Genomic DNA, 21386 nt, shown 5'->3' on the forward strand with positions numbered 1-21386 from the left:
ATCAGCCTGCCAGATGCTGAGTTTCCATGCATGTCCACAACGTTAGGAGCACTGGTTTTGGGAAGGACCCATACAGACCATGGGACTCTCTGTTTTCTGACCAGAAAGGCATGAGGGGGAGGGTCTGGAGAGGGCCCTGGCTGCTCTAGGTGAGTCCTTCCAGCCACAGCTGTCTCTGCAGAAATTCTGCTGACTTCATTCTTTGTTGGTTTACCCCGTATTGGTTCTCTCCGACAAGTAAGGTTTGTAAAGTGTTCGGACCTAAGACTGCCACTGTCCAACTGAGCAGTGCCATCTTTCCCAAAAACCTTAACCAACTCAGCTGAGTTGTGGCCAAGAGCATCATGACCTACGTATCACGCAAACAGAATGGAGCTAAGTAAGTGCATTATTTCTGCCCTTGCACAAACTGGAAGATGGATGCACTAGAAATTACAGCATTTTGGTAGGAGGGCCTCACTGGCCTAATTCACCCAAGACTGACTCAGAGGGAGACACAGAATTAATTACCTGATCAGTCTGACCGCACTTAACACGATCGCCTCTTTGGAGACAGATTGGCAAAGGGAGAAGCCGTGGAGTAGAGGCAGAGGCGGCAGCAGGAAGATCCTTTAAAACTAATGGCCAGAATGTGGTTTTGACAAGAGAAAGAGAACAGGAAGGCAGACTATGGAGAAAGGAGAGGAGAGAGAGAGAAAAAAAGAAAGGAGAGTAACCCATACCTCTGAAAGATGATGAGAGAAAAACCTTGGTTTGCTGACCCACACCCCTGGCAAAAAGAGGGCTCCAGCAATCTCAGAAGAGTCACTGAACCCAGAGGTAGGGATGGACCAGCCCCCTAAAAGGGGTAAGGAGCAAATCGCCCCATTATTCCTAGCCCTGGTGGAGATTCAGTCTCAGTGCCAGGGCTGTGATTGGTCTCAGGGTCCACTGGAGACTCTGAAGTGGGGCGTGGCTCCAGGTTCCCTCAGCACTCACCTGAGGGCTCCTTTGTGAGCAAAGAACCAGGCAGTCTGGAGGAGGGTCTGGGCTGGGTTGGGTGGGACTTTCTCAGCAGGTTGTACCGTTCAAGGAAGCTTTGAAAAGAGACCCTGAGAATCAAAGGGAAACCACATTAGTCAATTTTGTTGAATTTCTGATTACTGAGAATTCATATTCTACCTCTAAAAGCAGTGAAGGGGACCTGGGACCAGCTAGACCAACTACCACCCAAATCATGAATCTTTTCTATGTCATCCATGAATGGCCATCATTCAGCCTCTGCTTAAACACTCCTCCCCAAAGGATTAGAGGGAATTGCAGGACTGAGGAAGAGAGGGTGCTTGTAAACCAGACACTGCTGGGCTGCTGCTGCCTATTGTGGGGAATGGGAAGGCCTGCCTCCCAATAGGTTCTTTGTTCAACCCTTACAGTGTTCCCACACTCTCACTTTGGCACTTGAGCATGTATATACAACTATATCTAGAATGAAGCTGACCACATCTGCTCATAACAAGGATGCTGACTGGTAATGCAGCTCAGTGGCCTTTGGATAATCCAGTCTGCCCTTGGCTTTGAACTGCTGGTGACATGTAAGGGGCTTCTCTCCCCAGAGGCTTCCCCCCTACCTGCCCTGCCCTCTCCATCTCTCTGGCCCACCTTGGATTCCCAAAGTTATACCTCAGCAACATCAAGCTTGTGTAAATCATGTCACTGTGGTTCCCTAACTCCTCCCCTCTCCCTCATACACCCTTCCCGATCCTGAATAGCTACAAATTCTCTCTGCAGAGGGGTTTAAAGCAGTGGCTGGGGCTTAAGTGCTAGGTGGGAGTGGAGTCAATAGAAACTTCCATGTATCTTTCTCACTCCCCCCAAATCAGCTGCCAAATCTTAATGACGGTACTGCACAATGTCCTTGCCACCTCCCTGGTCACTGCCCTAGTTGAGGCCCGCATCTCCTCTCTCTCCTGGACCACTGCATAGCTGCCTAATTGGGTTCCTTGCCTTTACCTTCTCTTTTCAGTCCACCCATCCCAGAGCTGCTACCTGACCATGGAACCAAGATATATGACCCAGGGTTTACAATTCACCCTTCAGGTACTTAGCTGTGTGATCTTACAGCAGCACTCTACAAACCTGACTCCAACGGGTGTGTGACTGCTCAGATGAAGAGAGAAAACATCCCACTCAGCTCAACATACTTTCAGCCAATCATGGGCCTGACCCCTCCTTTAACCATTATGGCTCAATACCTCCCCATTCTCCTCAATTGCTGACCTTATGTATAGGGAAAATTCCAATTCTAACCCCCGCCCCCAGTCCTCCATACCACAGTTCACATTTTAGCTGCTGCAGGTACCCCAACAGGTGGACTGTGTGCTCTGGGGCTGTGACAGGTGAGTCAAGCAATCCATGCTCCACCACTCACCCAGTGGCCAGTTTTTCAGTGGGAGTCTGTCTCATAGGATGAGCAGGTACAGATGGATTTTGGTCTGATGGGAGTTCATTACATAATCTTTCCCCCCAAACCTACCCCACTTACTAAACTCACTATTTCCCTCAAGGGCACCCTCAGTCTTCCAGTCTCCTAGGCTTTTGGCCTCCTTCATCCTTGGGGTCTCATCCTCAATTGAGACTGCTTTCTCTAAAGGGATCCATAATCTCTTAATGTACCCAAGACCTAATGACCTCCTTTTAATCCCCCTCCTCCTTGGCCTTTTGGCAGCCTTTGACATTGTACATGCCCCTCTCCTCCTGGCCTGCTGAAAACTACAGAAGTACATTATTTATTAAAGTTCCTATTTTCACACAAACTTAGAAATAGCATTTTCCTAATCAGTTTAAAAAATCTTCCAGATGAAGAGTTACGGTGGGTCCTGAATCCATGTTAAAAATGTCAAATGTAGAACTTATTTTTCAGAAACAATTTTTGATATCAGTGAATGTGGAAATTTACTAACTAAATTTGAATAAAAAGCTTTGCTTCATTGGTGGATAGTATCAAATATAAGTTGAAAGCATACCTAATAATGTGCTTTTCTTATTTGGACCTAGGGATCTTTGTAGGATATCTTTTTCACTGTGACAGTCATCAGAACCAAGTATCAAGGTAAAATGAAAAAGAATATAGAAGTAGATCTCTGAAATACTGCGGCATAAAGTAAAACCAGAATTTTTTTAAAAAAGCACTTTCAATACCAATACTACCAACTAAAATATTTTTGTTATTTTAGTGAACAGAAATATTTTTGTATTGTTAATAAAATACTATTTTCAAAGTGTTTTCATCTTTATTATCCTTTTTTGATTTGCAGCTTTGGTATAATTTTATAATTCATGTGATTATTAATACAAGTACGTAAGTTACAAGTACACATATTTGGAGGGTATATGGCCCGAAAAGTTTTGACTGGAGCAACGACTGAATACAGCTTTAGAGCTTCAGTGCCTTTCCTTGAAAATGGAGATGACAATAGCTAATGCTAGCTCTCTTACAGAAGGGTTACCGCCCTTCCTTGGGGCTCAGTTCAGCTGTCACCTTCTCTGTGAAGGAAGCCTTCCTTGATTCGACCCCAGCTGAAAGTGTGCTCTAACTCGTTTTCCTACAGCATGACAGGCCAGCATTACGCTTCTCTGAGTACATGACGTGTACCTGACTACAGGCTGAGCCATCTTTTATACACCCCATCTCCTAACAGAGTAGGTGTTAAGGATTTGGTGTTGCTTTGAACTCACCTGATGGGAAAGCCAGCAGCACTGATGTGAACAGTTTCCACAATGCCACAGGCTTCAAGCTGGCTCAGGACCTGCAAGGCATATGTCAGACTTAGGGGATGGAGGAAGAAGAGGAAGGAGGAGGAAGGAGGGAAGGAGGGAAGAAAAGAAGGGAGGAGAAGGAAGGAGGGGAGGAGGGAGGAAGGGGGGAGGGAGAATGAAGAAAGGGGAGGAGGGAAGGAGGGGGAGGAGGCCCTTGTAGTCACAATCACCTCTTTTGCCTGGAACCTCTGGGCATGGCCTTGGCTGTTGGGCTTGATGCATCGAATGTAATGGGGTGTGGTGCTGTGCAGGACCTGCATGAGCTGCTCCAGGGAGCTCTGTGGAAGCACCAGATGAGGGGAAAGAGAAAAGGGCCAGGCTGGACAGGGCACCAGGAGCTGCACTCATTTTCCACTTGGTTCCTTGAAGCTTCTCTGCCCCTCACTACCCAACCCTCCAAAATGCTGCTAAGGATGGTCCAAAGGAGCAAGCAGCCATGGCACAATGGTTGTGTTCCTGGGATGCTGTTCCTGGGATGCTTCAGGACTAGCCAAACCCTCTGCCCCGCTTCCTCTGCCCTGAGTTCCTCCCCACCACATCCTTATCCAGCACTTTGGGTCTCCCTCTCACCCAGCTGCTCCTCTGCTGTGTCCCTTGCTGTCCTCCCTGCCATAATCCATATACCTTCCTGCCCATCCCTCTGCTCCAGGTTCCTCCCCTCTCTACCCTGCCTCCCTACCAAAGTTGCTCCTCTGCTATGACCTTCCCCTCTCCCTGTCCCCCACCCCCAAGCTGTTCCTCTTTTTCTCTGATATTGTATTATCCCCTCCAGACTCAATAGGTGGGTCAGATTTACAACATTCTCTTCTATGTGCTTTTGTAAGTATCAAGAGTTCTTTGTCCATCCTCTCCCAAGGAGGCCATTACTTCTAGAAGGGAAGGAGGTTTTCTCTTTCCTTCTTCTCTCCCCAACTCATACCCAATCTCAAGCAGTGGTTAGGACACCACAGGGCTCTGCTCGGTAAAGAACTAGCTGGTTCTCCTGGGGTATCTGGGAAGGCGAGATAAAGATGGGAGCCCAGGAATACTTCAAGTCCTAGGTCATACCAGGGGGCGTGGGAGAAGACAAGTCCTTTAGCTTCACCAGACCTACCTTGAACTTGGAGACTACAGTAACCACAGAGGCTCTGCTCTGGCCCAAAAGGTCATTTGGTTCCTTTTCTTGGGAAGGAAACAGTTTCTGGAGCAGAGAGTCCTGGGAATGCTGCAGGAGTTGAATCAACTCTGGGGGAACTGGATCCTGTGGGGAGGGCAGCACAAGGAAGAGATGGCCAAGGATGACCACCCTCCCTGCCCTTCTGAATAGGGCTGGAGATCACAGGGACCTCAGAGGCTATCTAATCCAACCCAGGAAACTGAGGCCCAGAGAGGGGCCTAAAAAAAGGTCAATTTTAAAGCAAGTAGCCACTGGAAGAAAAACAAAGACCCTGCAGGGCCTAAATCCATGTCTGTCCGGGTTCCTGAAGGATTTCTAGGGAGCAGGAGACAAGTTAGTGAAGTGAGAATCCCAGTACTTTGCCTGGCTCAGACCATATCTGGAGGACAGCATTCTCACATGTGCCATCTCTAATGGAGCTGCCCCCTTCCCCTTTGGCTTCTCTGGCCAGCCACACCTCCTGCCTCTGCTGGGCTTTCTCCTTCTCTGCCCTCCACCTTCCAGGCTTTTCCCATTACAATGGAAGTTCCTTGAGGGCAGGGACTCTCTTCCTTTTGGCTTGTATTAGCATCTCAAAGCTTAGCACAACACTCACACATAGTGAGCACGAAATAAATACTTGTTGACTTAAACTTGACAAACTCCTACCACCTGTGACTTTCCCAGACTCTATGACAATAAATTCCTAGCTGCCCAGGAGTACTGCCCCTTCCACCAACTTCCCTTCTTTCATCCTCCTCCTTCTGAAATCGACCTCTCCAGTCCTATTTGCTCCCTCATTGTGCCTTTGGAATTCCTATTCCATATCTAACAAACTTGCCTTCATTTTGTGCTTCTAGCTCTCCCAGGCCCTGGCTCCCCCCTCCCCACCTGCTGTGGCTCACATGGTACCGCTGGCCATCCTCTCTACCTCCTTTCACCCCCCTCCCCATTACAATGATCTTGGAGGGGAACTCAGAATATTTCGTGCCCCCCAGCACCTCTTCTTCCAGATTCTCCCTATGCCACCATCACTCAACAACCTCTCCTTTGAGGCTGACTCCATCTAAATGTACCACTTGATCTGCTGCCTGGAGTTTGTTTCTCAAGCAGTTCAGTACCAAGCTCTCCTCTCCACCCCTTACTCTAGGGCAATTCCACATTCATATAGATGCTCCCTTAAACTTCCCAGAATCCCAGTTCCTCAGTTTGGTCCCACGACTTATTCTTTTAGGCCAGACACAGACACACAGATGGCTCTACTTTTATGGTCATGCTTTTATCTGAACGTAACTTACCACCTCACTTCTCCCCAAGCCTTCCCCCTTCTAAACCTCCCCTGCTCTTCCAGTCCCTCCATCCACTCCTACAAACACCTCCTTGGCCATCACCCCCTCCCAGTCTGGACTCCGCAGCACCCTTACTGCTGATCCATGTTTTCCCAAACCCTACTGCATCCCTCATTCATTTCTACTCATGTGCTGTCCAACAAAGCTAGAAGACACACAGCCATGCTCACTGGGCGCACTGTAGATCCATTACCCAGCTCCAGCTGGGTTCTCCTTTACCGCATCAAGGCAGTCCTTTTCTTTCTCCCTACTTGATTCCTTAGCTCACTCTCCACAAAAGCAATTCCAAATCTCTCTCCTCAAGCCTATCTCACCTTGCCCTTCCCTACTGTCCCAGTGGAGGCCCCTGCCTCTTACTGAGAAAATTGAGACCCTTTGATGAGATGTGGGTGCCCTTCTTTCCATCTCAGAATTCTTTGCCATCCACCTTCTCTGAGGTGGTCCTTCTCCTTGCCAAGGTCCATCCTTCAATATGTGCCTTGAAGCTACTTTCTCCAGATGACGCTCTCAGTCTTCTACTTACCCCTTTCCTCTCCCTCACCCTTCTGCGGTCTAACTGCCAAGTTCGTTCAACTCTAACTTTTTTCTCCAGGCACCAGTGATCCCTTCACTGCTAAGCCTGGTGCTGTTTTTTCTCTCTCCTTTTAATCCTTGCTTCATTTCTTCTGGTCACTTGTAGTTCTCCTGACCAAGTCATTCTTTTTTCTCTGAATCTCTTATTATAGGGGCTACTCTCCTCTTTGGAGTTTTCCCCTGGGATATTTTTTCATTTCCTTCTGTCTGTTCATACTTGCAAGCCTCCAGATGTTGTGCCCTCATTAAAAGGTTAGGTAGGCCTTGTTTAGTCCTGTCCCTTCTAAAGTCTGGATGACAACACTGCTGTTGATTGAGGGTAGGGGTAGGATGATTGGTATTAGACCCTACCCTCTGCCTTACTCCCTGGTTCAGGTCTCAACCTCCTGGTGGTCCACTGTGAATTCCAGCCTTGACAAGCATCTGTCTTCTTCTCCTTAAACAATCCCTACTGAAGAGTAGGTTTCATCCCCTGGTGGGCTTTGGCAGGCCTTAGCGGGCATTAGACTGGTCTCAGGCCTCCTGTATAGCACTCCCAATCTCTCCCATGCTGATGCCCAGCACAGAATTATCCTGGTTCCAGCAGGCAAGCCTGGTCCACAATTACTGGAGCTCACACTGGCCTGCAAATCCCCTGGTTTGGAGCACTGGCTGGCTCCTAGACTGTTTACCTTCCTTAGCATGGCTTCCCCCTCCATCTCTGTCAGCTTCAGGCTAGATTACCTTCACATATGATGGCTTCCCAGGTTCTTCCAACTTCCAACTTCTGGCCATTTTTTTGTGCAAATCTGGACATCTCCATGAGGCCTTTCCTGAGCCTCCCAAAATTAACCCATACCTCTCTTCTCTCTGTGTACACATTATCACCCTGGATTGAATGTAAGTTCCTGGAGGGAACTGTTTCATATTTCTCCCCAGAGCCCAGGGCAGTGTTTGGCACAGAGGAGGCACTTAATACATGTTTGCTAACCTGATTCAGTTCTGGGGTCCATATTTTAGGGAAGTAACGAGAGTAGACTGACTAGAGAATAGGTCAGATGAGGAAGTAGGGGTGATTGGCCTGGTGGGCATAAGAGAGCTTTTGTTCATGTGGCATGTTACATGTGTTCTGCTTGACTTCAGAGGGCAGGACCAAGGAGAGTGGGTCGAACTTGCTGGGAGTTAGGCTGGAGTGCCCTCTTACTAAACAACTCCATGTCAAGGAGGCTAAATGACCACCCTTAAGAGATCTGGTAGAAGAGACCTATGGATGGCCTCAGAAAGCCCTCTGTAAAAAGTTCTATGTAAAGATCACTGAGCACTGTTATTATCCCTGCCAACAATCTAGAGTTGAGTCCACAATCCATAGCTTGTGAGATCTTGCTGCAGAAACCTCCTCCCCGCCCATAGGGCAGAGCACTCACAGTCTCAGGCCACTCATTCTCTCTCCTCCAGAGAAGGAGCTGCCCCCTCCCCTCCACCTTCAGACTGATGAGGAACCCACTGTCTCTGCTCTGTGCCCTAAGGGTCCAGGTTTCCCTTACTGTTTGCTTACCTTATTTTTCTCCACCATGCCCTCGATCTGATATTGCACGGGGCCAGCATAGTGGGCAATGATGAAGTTGGGGTCTTTGCTGAACTTGTTTCGGCTCAGGCTGGCATTGCTGGACAGGGCACTCTCGATTCTAGTCTGAAGCTGGATGGCATTGGACAGCCTATTGAGACGACACTCCTACACACAGACAACAGGCTGGTCAGTGAGAACAAGGATGTTTTATATCTACGTTGTGTCACTGCTTTCTATGATCTTTAACCAACCACTCTTCCTTTATCCGTCTCTTAGAAGTGCAGCAGCTGGTAATAGGCCAACCCCAGGGCTGATAAATATCAAAGCTTCAACCTGCTCTGCTTCTCTTCTCCCTGAGTAGCACCCCCCTCCCTACCCCCACCCTGAGCCTTACAATACTGGACTTACTCTGGACGGCCACCTGGTTTATCCCAATGAGGCTCAAAAATTCTGAGCTCAAGTAACCCACCAGCCCTGTGACCACTGCCCTCCTTCTCACCTCATTTATGAGGGAACAGATGCTGAGAGGGGTCCCTTCAATCAGGTCCAGGCAGCTCTGATTGTCCTGGTAGCTGATGAAGGACCACTCCAGGCCCTCAGCAGCATATTCCTCCTAGTACAATAGAAAAGAAGGATTGGGAGTGAGCACAGGGAGGGGAGTAGAAGTGGCCTGAGCTCTTGGACGGGCTGCCTTGTGCTCTGGTTTCTAGGGGACAGGCCCAGGCAAATCTGGGCACTTAAGGAGACAGCAGCCTGGGATGAAGCCCTGCCTTGTTACCAGAAGGCTGCAGTCAGGAGCACAGGGACAGCTAAAGGCTAGCCGCCCTTCCCTGCACAACCCCTCAGCTCTTGCCCACAGCTCTGTACCCAGTGGACAGTGAGGGGCACAGAGCTGTAGAGCCCCAGGCCAGTCGCCCTCCCCTACACCACTCCCAGCCCCTGCCTACAGGTCTGTACCCAGTGGACAGTGAGGGGCACAGAGCTATAGAGTCCCAGGCTAGTCACCCTCCCACCAGCTCCGTACTTGCTGGGCCCGCAGGTAGTGAGCCACAAAGTGCTGCTGCAGCTTCTCGTTGGCATAGTTAATGCACAGCTGCTCCAGGTTGTTGTTGGGGAAACATTCAAACCCATATACATCCAGCAGCCCTGAGGGAGAGAAGGGCACAGCAAAGTGTGGAGGAGAAAGCATATAGTTACCATGGAGGGTGAGGGGACAGCTGCCTATAGCTAAAGATGAACAATCCCAGAGCCAGGTATTTCTAAGGGCCAGCACTGACACGAGCCTGGTATACTGGATATCAGAGTCAACGTGAGCGCTTCTGTTCTAGGATGTGCAAAGCAAACCCTCCTTCCCCAGAGGGAGCACCTTGGCTCCCTGTGTGCTCAGGGCAGACATTGGATACCCAGGCTTCTCTCTGGAGTTTTCATCTCAAAGCTCCCATTCTGCCATGAAGATGGGACGGAGGAGGACTGGCAGTACTGTGCCCACACTGTCCAAAGAATCAGGACCTCATGCAGGAGTTCTTAACTTTTTTTTTTTAAATTATGGACCCCTTTTCAGAATAACGTTTTAAATGCGTAAAATAAAGTACAGAGAATTACAAAGGAAACCAACCATACTGAAATGTAGTTTTAAAAATATAACACCTCTCCCCCTCACCCTAAAGTTCACAGACCCCAGATGAAGGCCTTCTAGAACAGGGTTCAAAGGTGTGAGAGAATGGAAAGAGCCCTGGATTTGGAGCCAGAACACTTGACTTCAAATTCAAATAATCTTGGGGAAGTACCTTCATTTCCTCCTCTAGAAAATGAGGAGGCTGGACTAGATGACCTTAGGGTCCCTGCCAGCCCAAAACCTGTGTTCCTACAATGAGACTTTGGAGTCAAGATGATGGCTCCTACCTGGTCTCCTGCTTTCCTGTGGGTCTATAGAAGCTTGACACTTGACTCACCAATATCTTTCTCTTTGGTTCTCCTCTCAATTCAATACATTTTTATTGCTTTCCCTTTGCCAGGTACTATTCTAGGCACCAAGGATGCAGCAAAAACAAAGCCCCACCAAACAATCTTTGCCCACAAGGAGTGTATGTCCTACCAAGATGATAATATATGTATGTTAATTAGCAAATATGAAGGGGAGGAGCAGAACTTGGGGAAATCAAGGAAGGCCTCTTGAAGGAGGTGCACATGAACTGAGCCTTAAAGAGACAAGTGTTTCCATAAGCGGAGGTGAGGAGGTAGTAGCAAGGAGCAAGACAGCAGGAGGCCAGCCACAAGGAACGTCCAACGGGCCAATGTGGCTGACATGGAGAATGTGTCAAGGGAATACTGTGTGATTGGCCTGGAGAGACCCTGGAGCCAGATGGAGGATTAAATGCCAAGTCAAATCTGTGTTTTTGCATCTTAACAACAGGGAGCCACTGAAGCCTCCTGTGCCCCCGAGTGTCATGGTTGGAGTTGGGCTTTCCTCACTCTGCTAAGTGTGTGGGAGCCTGATCAGGAGAAGCTCAGATAGGCTGCTTGTGGCACAGGAGAGAGAGAAGCGGATAGGGCAAGAGATGTGGGAGGAGGAGAGTGGAAGAGACTGGGCAGAGAGAGGCAGAGGCAGGGAGTGGAAAGCATCTCAGTCCTGGGGAAAGCTGAGACTTGGAGAGATGACCATCTTTACCAGGTGACATCTGGGCCCTGGGGAAGGGCTGCAGATCCAACCATTTAATGCTTGTCACCACCAGGCTGCTTCCTCACCCTCCTGTCTTAACATTCCACTCCATGCACCCTATGACCCCGGCTACAGGGCCCTATTGACATTCCTCACACATAGCACTCCATCTCTCATCTCCATGCCTTTGCAACAGCTGTTCCCCATGCCTTGAATGCCCTCCCCTCCTCATCTCTACCTCTTAGCTTCAAGACTCAGCTAAGACCCCAGATTCTAGAGGGCCCCTGTCCCAGTCCACCCCTGAGATTACTTTTCATCTTCTCCATAAAGGCCTCGGATGTACCTTGTTTGTCACACACTGTCTCCCCCATTAGAGTGGGAGCTCCTTGAGGGCAGGAACACTGCTTTTGCCCTTTTTTCATATCCACAGCATTTAACACAGTGCCTGGCACAGAGTGAACCCTTACTAAATGCTTGTGGATTGATATCATCTAGTCTAAACCCCTCATTTTGCAAAAGGGGAAACTGGAGAAGTGACTTGTTTGAGGTCACTTGGGAAGTTTGGTGGCATGGCTGGGACTAGAACCCATGTTTCCTGACTCTTGGTGCAGTGCTCTTTCCAATCTCTGGACACTGCAAAGCAAAGGTCCTTGGGAGGGTCCTGGGGCAGCCGGGTCAGAGAGGAGAGGAGGCAGAAGAACGGTACCAATGAAAGTGGTCCAGGTGGAAGGCTCTGCACAGATGCTGCCATTGACGACCAACACCAACCAGTCAAACAATCTGTGGAGGGGAGTGATGGTGAGCTCTGAGGGCAGGGCCTAGGGAAGCAGTGCGCCTGGGGAGGAACAGTGCTTCTGGTTTCCTGAGATCCGCAGGACTCCAGGGAGGCCAGAGGTGGGGGTGGGCTGGTCCACTCACCGGGCATAGGTGACTTTGGCCAGACAGTCTCTCCTGGTCTCACACTCAGCCCGGGAGCAGGGCTTCCTGAAGACCTGCTGCTGCTTTCCGGCTGTGATCATTCGAACTCGGAGTGTCTCCAAGAGCTCCTCCTTGGGGATCTGGAGCAGAGAGGCCGCTGTCATCACAAAACCTGGTTTGGGGACCATAGTGGTTATCTGAGGGTAGTATGTCAGGGAGGATGGCAAACCCCCAGGCCCTTGCTAGATGCACAGGTCATGGAGATGGGGGAAGGAGCTCAGATACAACTGCAGCCCCCCATGGAGGGCCCACTCCAGCCACCACACACCACCATGCCATTGCCCAGTATGGCAGACTAGCGGGAGGGACTGGAGATGGTGCTCTCACCATTCATTAGCATGGGGCATCCAAGTTAGGCTTCAAATGCCACTTTTCTCTCCCCACCCTCTTTTCCACACTCAGTACTCCTCCCCTGACATTAACTCTCCTCTCCCCACCCTGCAAGGCACTGGCCTGCCAGGGTTCCAAGTCAGTCATGTCCTATGTTATTGGCATGCAAGCTAAGCTCTTAGGAGCTACCCTTAAGTCCTCAGGGTCCCTTAGTCAGGGGGCAGTGAGCTCCTTCCCCTCTTACATTTAGCATCTTCCTGAGGCTGGCAAACCTGGGATTCATCCTCTGAGTCATCAAAGTGGATATTCCCGAGGTGTAGCAATCCTGATAAAATCTGTAGGAACAACACAAGAGGGAGCTCAGTAGGGGACCATGCCCTCCTGGAGACTGACCAAAGCTGGGGCCCACCTGCAAAAGCTTTTGTCACTTGCACCTGTTTTACCACTCAGTGGTGGACCACAAGGGGACCCTATGACCTGTGGCTTGGGGGAGGGAAAGGAAGGAAATTCTCTCCTTCCTCAAGAGATTGTAGGAACAGACTGATAGAGCTGCTCTGTCTGGTCAAGTGCCAGGTGACTGATTCCTTTTTTAATCTCACTTTGGAGTAGGGGGCCATCCCTCTCCACCACTGTGTGGTTCATTTCTGTAGAAAATCCTTGCCTCCTAGTAGACATCTTACTGATCTCAATCAACTGTGACAACCTTGTAGGAATGACCCTTAGACTGAAAGCTAGCTTCAGGTTCCCCAGGCCTGAGTACCCCAAATCCCCCATGTCTCTCATAGTCCTCTGACTTACTTCCTTGACAAAGCTCCTCAAAGAACCACCACATCCATTGGGCAATATTAAAAACAATTCAGAGGACACATCCCTTCTGCCCTAGGATCAGCACAGACCCTGTTCACTAATGTCCTGAACCTGTCCCAAGGCATCTGTCTGCTCCTCTGAGTCTCAGCCTTCTTGTGCTGGGCCTGCAGTAACCAGACCTCTCTTGTTCAGCTGATCTCCTGCCTAGTCCTGGACTGCTGCTACCCAGACCCAGGCAAGCTCTGTTCACGTCAATGACTGCCTAGGCCCAGTCACTGCCTGTCAATCTTTGCTGGCTGGCTGACTGAGAAGTCTGGAGCTCCATGAGGCTATGTACTCGTTGGCTGGCCCCAAGGCATTGGCAGAGAGGAAGATGGCAGAAGACCATCTTCCTACAGCTCAGTCATTGTAGCTCACTGGGTGATCCTATCACCTCAAAAGGGGATAAGCCCCAGGTACCATATCAGGAAAGGAGGTATTTCCTGTTCAGGGGATTATCTAATCTCCTTCCCCAAATGAAGTGCCTCATTTTTCTCTCTTGACCTTAAAGATGTTGTTCTGTGTGGAGTGGTCGATGCCCAGGTGAAGCATTGCATCTCTTGTCACTTCAAAGCAATCCTCTGGAAATAAAACAAAAGGCCTATGTCAGACATGGACTTCAATTACATTATCCTAGAACCAGCCCAACACCTCTGGGACTCCTGGGTTCCAGACTTCAGGAGGCAGGGGAACAAGGACTAGAGTCCAAAATCCAGATGCTAGATTGCCCCATGAAATCTGAGTATATGAGGCTCAGTTCACGTCTGTTGCTACACCAGGGCTGAGAAACCCAAAGCTCTCCCTACCTTCCAAAGTCCTCTCAGAATTGGGCAGCCAATGGAAAGCCATTCCCTCAGGTAGGTGCCACTCTAACCTTTCACTTGAACTGGCTCCTTTGGTAATCTGAGGAATCAGAAACATGCCAATGAGATGCCTAGACAGGTAACTGTATGTGAGCCCCACAGACAAGGGCCTGTGGGCAGAAGGCTGATATTATATCCACTGTAGGCAGGGCACTGTAAGAAACACTGAAGGAAAAAAAAGAAAGGAAGAGACAGCTCCCAATATCACACAGGCAGAACTTCCGTTCCACATCCTATTCCTGATGTGGTAAGCAATAGCTTGATAAGTAATCCCTATCCTGACTCCATATGGGGTCTTGCTTTAGAAGTCACTCCCCCACTCCCAAGTATATTCTGTCTCTCTTTTTCCAGCAGTTTCTTTCCATTTATCTCCAAACATGCATGGTCTCCTCAATCCTAAAAAGCTTTCCCTTGACCCTTCTAGTCTTGAGGCAGCTGCATTTCCACTTCTCTCTCTCCTGTATGATGGCTTTGGTCCCACCATTCTACTGGATCTGCTTTCTCAAATTCCTTAGGCTTCTGACCAACTGACCACCTCCTTCCTACTGGATGCTTTTTCTCCTTTACTTTGCCTTCAGACACCATAATCTCCTTGTTTTCCCCCTGAATGCATGATGTGAGTATTACTCAGGGCCCCTCTCTCACTATGCTTCAGCTATCACCTCCATGGAGATGACTCATAAATCTGTATCTCCATTCTGGAACTTTCTCATAAATTCCAGACCCACCTCTCCAATGGGCTACAGAGGACTGTACCCTTGGCTGTCCAGAGGACTGTTCAAATGCAACATGTTCCAAACAGAGTTCATCTTTTCCTCTGGCACCACCATTCATTTACCCAGTCTGCTCATTTCTGCAAGCTAAGAATTATCTTTAGCTCTTTCTCATTTAGCTGCCAAGTTAATTTCACTTCTTTCTGCACGATCTCCTACATGTATCTCCTCCTTTTTTTTTCTCACTCCCAACCAGCCTAACACAGACTTTCATTTCCACCCACCTGGACTACAACAACAACCTCCTAACAGGCATGCCTGCCTCAGTCTCATTCCCCTTCAAGCACCTTTGTCTGGACACAGATCTGGATGCTAATATCACTACTCAAAAACATCTTCAGTGGTCTCCATTGAATCTACGGAATAAAATTTCCATACCTTTGCTCAGCTTTCAGGGCCTTTCACAATCTTCCCATTCATAGGGTAATAGATTTAAAGTTGGAAAGGACCTTAGTCCAATCATTTCATTTTTTCCAATGAGTCCAACTACTTTGTTCTACATATGAGGAAACTGAGGCAACTAAGAGGTTTAGAGACTTGCCCAGGATTGCACATGTAGTGAGTATTTGAGCTAGTGATCTGAACCTAGGACTTACTGACTCGAAGTCCGGTGCCTGGACTAGTCTCCTATCCCTTGCCACCCTGCCTTTACAGTCATATTACTAATTTTACCACTAGTTGCTTTACTTGGTTTCTGACTCCAAGAACATCATACTCCCTGTGCTGTGCTCCCCCCAGACCATTTTTCAGGTCCTTTGAGGGTACAGACTGTCTAAAAAGATAAATTAAAAAAAAAAAATTGCATCCCCAGAGCTTAGCATTGTGCTTGGCACACAGGAGGGACTTAATAAATGTTTACTGACTATTACCCTGGCCTTAAAGTCTGCATTCTAGTCAAATTTAACTATTTCCTGCTCCTGAGTAGGCACTATCCTTTTATACCTTCATGTCTTTGCTCGGGCTGGTCCCTATGCTTGGGATATCTAAATTCTTTCCCTCCCTCTCTTTGCCTATCCATCCTTTAAAGGTCATCTAGGATGTCACCTCCTCCAAGAAGCTCTTCCTGATGCTTCTGGTCTATAATAGCCTACACTTTCCCTCAAGTCTTCGAAGCACTTTGTTTGATACTTCTCTCACTTATGACCAAGAGTGGCTAGGTAGCACAGTGAAGGGAGTGCTGGGCCAGAAAATTGTGCTCTCCATGACATAGTCTCAGACCCTTACTAGCCGTGTGATGCTGGGCAAGTCACTTAACTCAATTTGCCTAAGTTTCTTCATCTGTAAAATGAGCTGGGAAAGGAAATGGCAACCATTCCAGTGTCTTTGCCAAGAAAACCCCCAATGGGGCCACAAAGAGCCTGACACAACTGAAAAACAACTTAGAACATAATCCTGGGCAGTCCAGTCATTTGTGTTTGTGGCTTCTCTTCCTACTAGTCTGGAGATCAGAATCTTTCCATAGCCGGAGGTGATCTGCCTCCTCAGGCCTTATACATTTCAGAGCGTTGCTCTTTTGAGGGGGATCTCGTGGGGCATATATTCACAACCTGGACATTAAAGACCTAACAGATGATCCAGGATTCATAACTAGAAGATCTTTATCTAGTCACCAATCTGCTACTTATCACCGTGTGATTTGGGGCAAGTCACTTTACTACTGAGTCTTAAGATTCTCACCTGCAAAACAGGAACATTTGTCTTCCTACCATCGCTGGTCTAATCCTGAGGATTAAATGTAAAGAACCCCATAACGATAACGTCTAATTTAATGTCTGCTATCATCATTATTAAATAATGACAGTTAATCATGTGTAGATTTATATAGAAGTGCTAGAAGAACAATGGGACAACAGAAGTGGCCAGAACCAGTTAGAATTTGTCTAAGAAAATATCCTAAAGGAGGTGACCTGAAGTGGAAGGCTGTGGGGAGAGGAGCGGGTCCCTTTAGAACTATCAAAAAACCCAAAAACTCAGCTGTAAAGTATATGGCAAAGAGCATCATTACTTACAGCCCCAGGACAGGACCTGGAACCCAGTGCCTGGCACAGACCTGATAGAAGATATGAAAGTTCCTTTCCAGTGGGGCCTGGTAGGCAACTCGAGTTTTCTCCAGGAGGTACGTCTGAACAGAGGCCCCAGTCATCTGCTGAGCTCTAGGGAGTAGAAGGTGGATATGTGGATGTAAAGCCCAGGGATTGCTAGCCCCCACAGGGATTGACCATGACCCCTACACCAAGCCTGTGGATGGCAAAGTAAACAGCCCCTGCCCCTCAAAAAGGGCGTAAGGAGGGTTACTTTTCCCATGTGAATTTAGAAATGCATATACTTTAGTGCCAGAAAATCCTGCTCTCCATGACACAGAGATATCTCTTTTGCGATGAGCCAAGCTGTACATGTCTAGAAGGCCTGAGGCCTCCAGGGGATAAGCAGCATCCTGAGCATACCCAGGGCACACATGTGTGTTGTATTAGAAACAAGGCACAGAACTCAGAGCCAATGGCTGGGAGCAGGGGGAGATGGGGCCGGGGGACCCAGAACTGTCAAGCAAATAAAGACAGAGAGGAGAGTTTGTGAGCAAGTAAGGACCTAAAAAGAGGAGCTCTGCTGGCAGCCTCTTCCTCTAGCCTCCCACCCTTATGCCCAAGTCAAACTCTGTGTCCTAGCTAGCCTGCTTCTTGGCAGAACAAGGGCCATCCATGGTCATGCTGGCCAGGACCCTGCCTTTCTCTAGTGGTCCTGCTCAGGGTCCCTGGGGAACACCTCCTCGGATTCTCTGACCCCAGCAGATAGCTCCACTCCTGCCCAGGGGTGATCTACAGCATGACCCAGGACACAGGCTGCACCTGCACAGGATCCCAAGCCCTACTTTTACCTGTTCAGCTGAAGCTGGATGTACTTCCCAAAACGGCTGCTGTTGCTATTGCGGAGCGTACAAGCATTCCCTAAGAAAGAAGGAAAGTCACCCATGTTCTCTCTTCCCTCAGGCACAGCTTCCTGCCCCCCAGTGTGTGTGCTCCCCTTTTCCTCTATGCCTTCCTTCTCTGAGGTCCAGACCCTCCAGCTACCACATCCCAGGGTGAAGTCAGTGGCAGGATCCTCCAGGTCCTTCCCTTCCTAATGCTCCCATTTAGAAAGAGATACGTACAGGACAGGTCTGGGGCAAAGGAATGTAGGATGCAGAGAGAGAGATTCAGGCTAGATAAAAGCCAGGACTTCTTGACCAGCTGAGGCAAGAAGGTTCCCCCTTTCTGAGGTCAGGAGGCCTAGTCTTTAAATATAGGATTAGTTCAAGAATAGTCGTGATCTACCACCCACAGAACAGTCAAGTTTCCTCCTCAAGGTCCCTTTCCAGACCTGTGGTGCTGTTATCATAGCCAACTAGAGCGATATCATTGTGCCTGTGTTTGTCTAACCTGAGGGAGCCCTAGATCATGGGGCTCCAGGGTCCTAGAGAGGGCAGAGAAAGGCTATATCTCCAGATAGCTGAGGGAGGCCTAATGGTGCTTACCAAAAGCCTCCATGACTGGATTAGAATCTAGGACTCTCTTCTCAATTCTCTCCACTGTTTCATGTGTCTCCTGAGAGGCAGAGGAATTGGCAACTGTGGCATAGAACTTCATAAGGCACCGAGATGTCCAAGTCTGCAGAAGAATAAAGCCTCATGGTGGTCATGCTCAAGACCCTCCAAGGCCCTGTCACGGGTCTGTCCATTCACAAACATTTATTAAGCACTTACTATGTGCCAAGCCCAGTGCTAAGAGTTAAGAATACGAAGAAAGGTAAAACCTTTGTCCCTGACCTCAAGGAGTGCAGATTCTTAACAGATAGTGAGTAAATGATCAGGTACATATAAACTCTGGCATTGGCAGCAGGGGCTGGGGAGACCAGGAAAGGCCTTCTGCAGAAGAAGCGATATGAGCTGAATCCAGAGAAACAAAGAGGCAGAGGTGGGTAGGCAAAACACTCCAGTAGGAAGGATAGGCGAGGCCCACCCACCCTGGAGAGGAAGCTAAGGGTCTCTGAGATCCCTTCCAGCTCTGGATCTCTGATCTAACGACCCCTGGCATAGAAGCAGGAGGGTCTGGGTGCCAGAGCCCTGGGCTAGGGCATTAGGAGAGGCATACTCTAGTGAAGCAGAGTTTACTGGGCAGTGCTCTTCCATTTACTGAAGGTCTACAGGCCTGTTTTCTCACCCCAGGAGGTGGGCCTGCCCTGCCCACTTCTCAGGAATGTAGGGAGGGTGTGGGGATCAAATGAGATCACAGACTGAAAGGGAATTTTAAAAGTCAAATTACTCTGGTAAGGAAAGTAGTCCAGGTGAGGACAGTGAAGGAAGCAGGCAGCCTGTGCTGGTGGGGCTTCTGGGACAGGCCTGCTCTGACTGGTTATGCCACTCTCTGGCTTTCAGCCTTGTGAAATCTTTTTCATTGCAGTGCTGCCAGTACTGCCAGCCAGGGGCCTTCGTCTCAAGAGTAACACCCCTCAGTGGTTCCCTCCCATCTCCATCAGCCCTTCCTATAACCTTAGAAGCTTGGAATCAGGTTGGGAGGAGGGGAGCTAGCCTATCCCCAAGGATAATAATCCACAATCTGCTAAATCATGACAACACAGAATGCTAGTGCTAAAGGGTAGCTCCGAGGTCATCTAAGTCAACCCTAGTATAGGAAACCCTGGTGAGGAAAACTGAAGCCCAGAGAGTGAACCTAACTTGCCAAAAATCATGCACCTGGTGAATAGCAGAACCAGGCCTAGGACACAGGCCTCTCTTGACCTGCAGTTTTTTCTAGAACAGCTCACAGCATGGCAGATAGAGCACTGGGCCTAGAGTCAGGAAGACCTGAGTTCAAATCCAGCTTCAGATGCCTCTTAGCTGTGTGACCCTGGGTAAGTCACCTCACTTCTGTATGCCTCAGTTTCCTCAACTATAAAATGGGAATAATCATAGTACCTACCTCCCAGGTTGTCATAAGGATCAAATGACACATTTATAAAGCACTTAGCATAGTGCCTGACACATAGTAGGCACTTAATAAATGCTTATTCCCTTCCCTTCCTGCCTTTCTTACTATAGGGCTGACTGAACATGGGATACATCCCCTAAAACAGGCTGGAGATTCCACTCTGGGCAGACAATCAAACACCCAGGAAAACAAGGCATGCCTGTTACCTTTCCTGCTCCACTCTCCCCACTAACAATGATGGACTGGTCGACAGGCTCCAGCAAGCTTTGGACATTCCTGTAGGTTTGCTCGCCCACGGTGAAGATATGAGGCTTTAATTTCTGAAATACCCAAGGAACCCAACATGTTAAAGGACACACAAAACAACTCTCTTCTGAGACAAGTGATTCACTGGGTGAACACAGAGACGGGTAAAGCCAACAACACTAAGTTTAGAAGCATTCGCCTCTCCAAGGCCAGGCCCAGTCCAGCCCATCCCAGCGGTAAGACTTCCTGGAGAGATCAGAGACCATCCCAGGGCTGCCCATCACTACTCCACAGGTGCAGCCCGACCAAGACAACATTTCTCCAGCTAGTCCCACGCTGGCTTAATGACTTTATTCTGTTTTATCTGTCTCTCCTCTAGGAGTTATGTTGGACTGGAGACTCCTCCAGTCAGCTCCTCTAGAACAATGGGCCCCACTTATGTAAGTCTCTAAGCCCAGTGCATGAATCCATGTTTGCTACTACTCTGTGATGCCATGATACAAACAGTACAAGGGGTGAAGGAGTGAGCCAAACTTGCCTGAAGCTGAGGTGCTGTGTGGTAGTCCCTCATCAGCTTGGGGTAGTAGAGGTAAGGGACAGGCTTAAAGGGGTTCAGAGCCACCAGGGTGCAGCCAGCATTGGTGTAGAACACATCCTCTTGGTACCTCTCCTGCAGACACCTCAGCACTAAGAAAGATGAACCGTTAATGCACATGTCAAGAGTGCCTGAGTAAGCACATGCATACACTCAGAGCTCTGACACATCCTCCCCTCCCACAAATGCCATTTCAGACACTTCCATGCTAATTCAGCTCAAATCTGATGAAAATACAGCCCACCTAGGAACAGCCCCAGCCCTGTGAGCCCCAAGCTCGGAGAGATGTGAATCAGCAATCCTGGCTTGGGAGTCTGGGTCCCACCAATCTGGCCTTGGGGCACGATGAACCTAGGGAAGATGGACCTGTAAGGCCTCCCAACTCATCAGAGGCTTGCTCCCTACCCGTTGCTGGAGTCACAGGGTTCACTTTTGTGAGGTCGTCCATCTCAGCCAATTGGATCTCACTCCCCAGGAAGACTTGTAGATCTTCCTTGAGAGGGTCATAGTGGAGGGAGCTTGCTTCTTGGCCATTGACCTAGGAAACAGAAAGGAGGAGATGGGCAGCGTGTTATGGAGACAGTTCCACAGTCCCTGCCCTTGCTCTCATTAGTGGGGAAAGGCACTGTCATGGGCTCCGACCAGCTCCAAGTCTTGTAGGTACAAGCCATGAAAACAAAAAGGCAAGCCACAAGAACCATTTGTGCAAAAACCCCAAACCAGCCCAGCGTCTGGGA

General features: G+C 49.0%; 1 protein-coding gene across 4 annotated transcripts in view; it reads right to left on the reverse strand.

Moving 5' to 3' along the window:
* The window catches only part of MYO19 (myosin XIX), a 35512-nt gene that overhangs the window by 6725 nt on the left and 7401 nt on the right, over positions 1-21386 (reverse strand). Inside the window, exons 3-21 of one of the 4 annotated variants that reach the window (XR_011975296.1) lie at positions 21055-21187; positions 20593-20741; positions 20015-20128; positions 18356-18488; positions 17720-17789; positions 16898-17000; positions 14018-14114; positions 13716-13792; positions 12610-12700; positions 11976-12147; positions 11764-11837; positions 9423-9544; positions 8898-9011; positions 8387-8563; positions 4889-5035; positions 3966-4073; positions 3715-3785; positions 979-1091; positions 511-617 (exon numbers count right to left, since the gene is read on the reverse strand). Coding sequence is in view for 2 of the 4 variants with exons in the window: in XM_072646926.1 (XP_072503027.1) it covers positions 618-667; positions 979-1091; positions 3715-3785; positions 3966-4073; positions 4889-5035; positions 8387-8563; positions 8898-9011; positions 9423-9544; positions 11764-11837; positions 11976-12147; positions 12610-12700; positions 13716-13792; positions 14018-14114; positions 16898-17000; positions 17720-17789; positions 18356-18488; positions 20015-20128; positions 20593-20741; positions 21055-21187 (2115 nt within the window). In the remaining 2 variants the exon portion in view is untranslated. Of the gene's footprint in view, positions 1-510; positions 668-978; positions 1092-3714; positions 3786-3965; positions 4074-4888; positions 5036-8386; positions 8564-8897; positions 9012-9422; positions 9545-11763; positions 11838-11975; positions 12148-12609; positions 12701-13715; positions 13793-14017; positions 14115-16897; positions 17001-17719; positions 17790-18355; positions 18489-20014; positions 20129-20592; positions 20742-21054; positions 21188-21386 lie in introns of those variants that run through there. The other 3 variants (XM_072646926.1, XM_072646925.1, XR_011975297.1) reach the window with 3 other exon arrangements.

The sequence above is a fragment of the Notamacropus eugenii genome, chromosome 2 (assembly GCF_028372415.1).
Source record: "Notamacropus eugenii isolate mMacEug1 chromosome 2, mMacEug1.pri_v2, whole genome shotgun sequence".
In the NCBI taxonomy this organism is placed as follows: Eukaryota; Metazoa; Chordata; class Mammalia; order Diprotodontia; family Macropodidae; genus Notamacropus; species Notamacropus eugenii.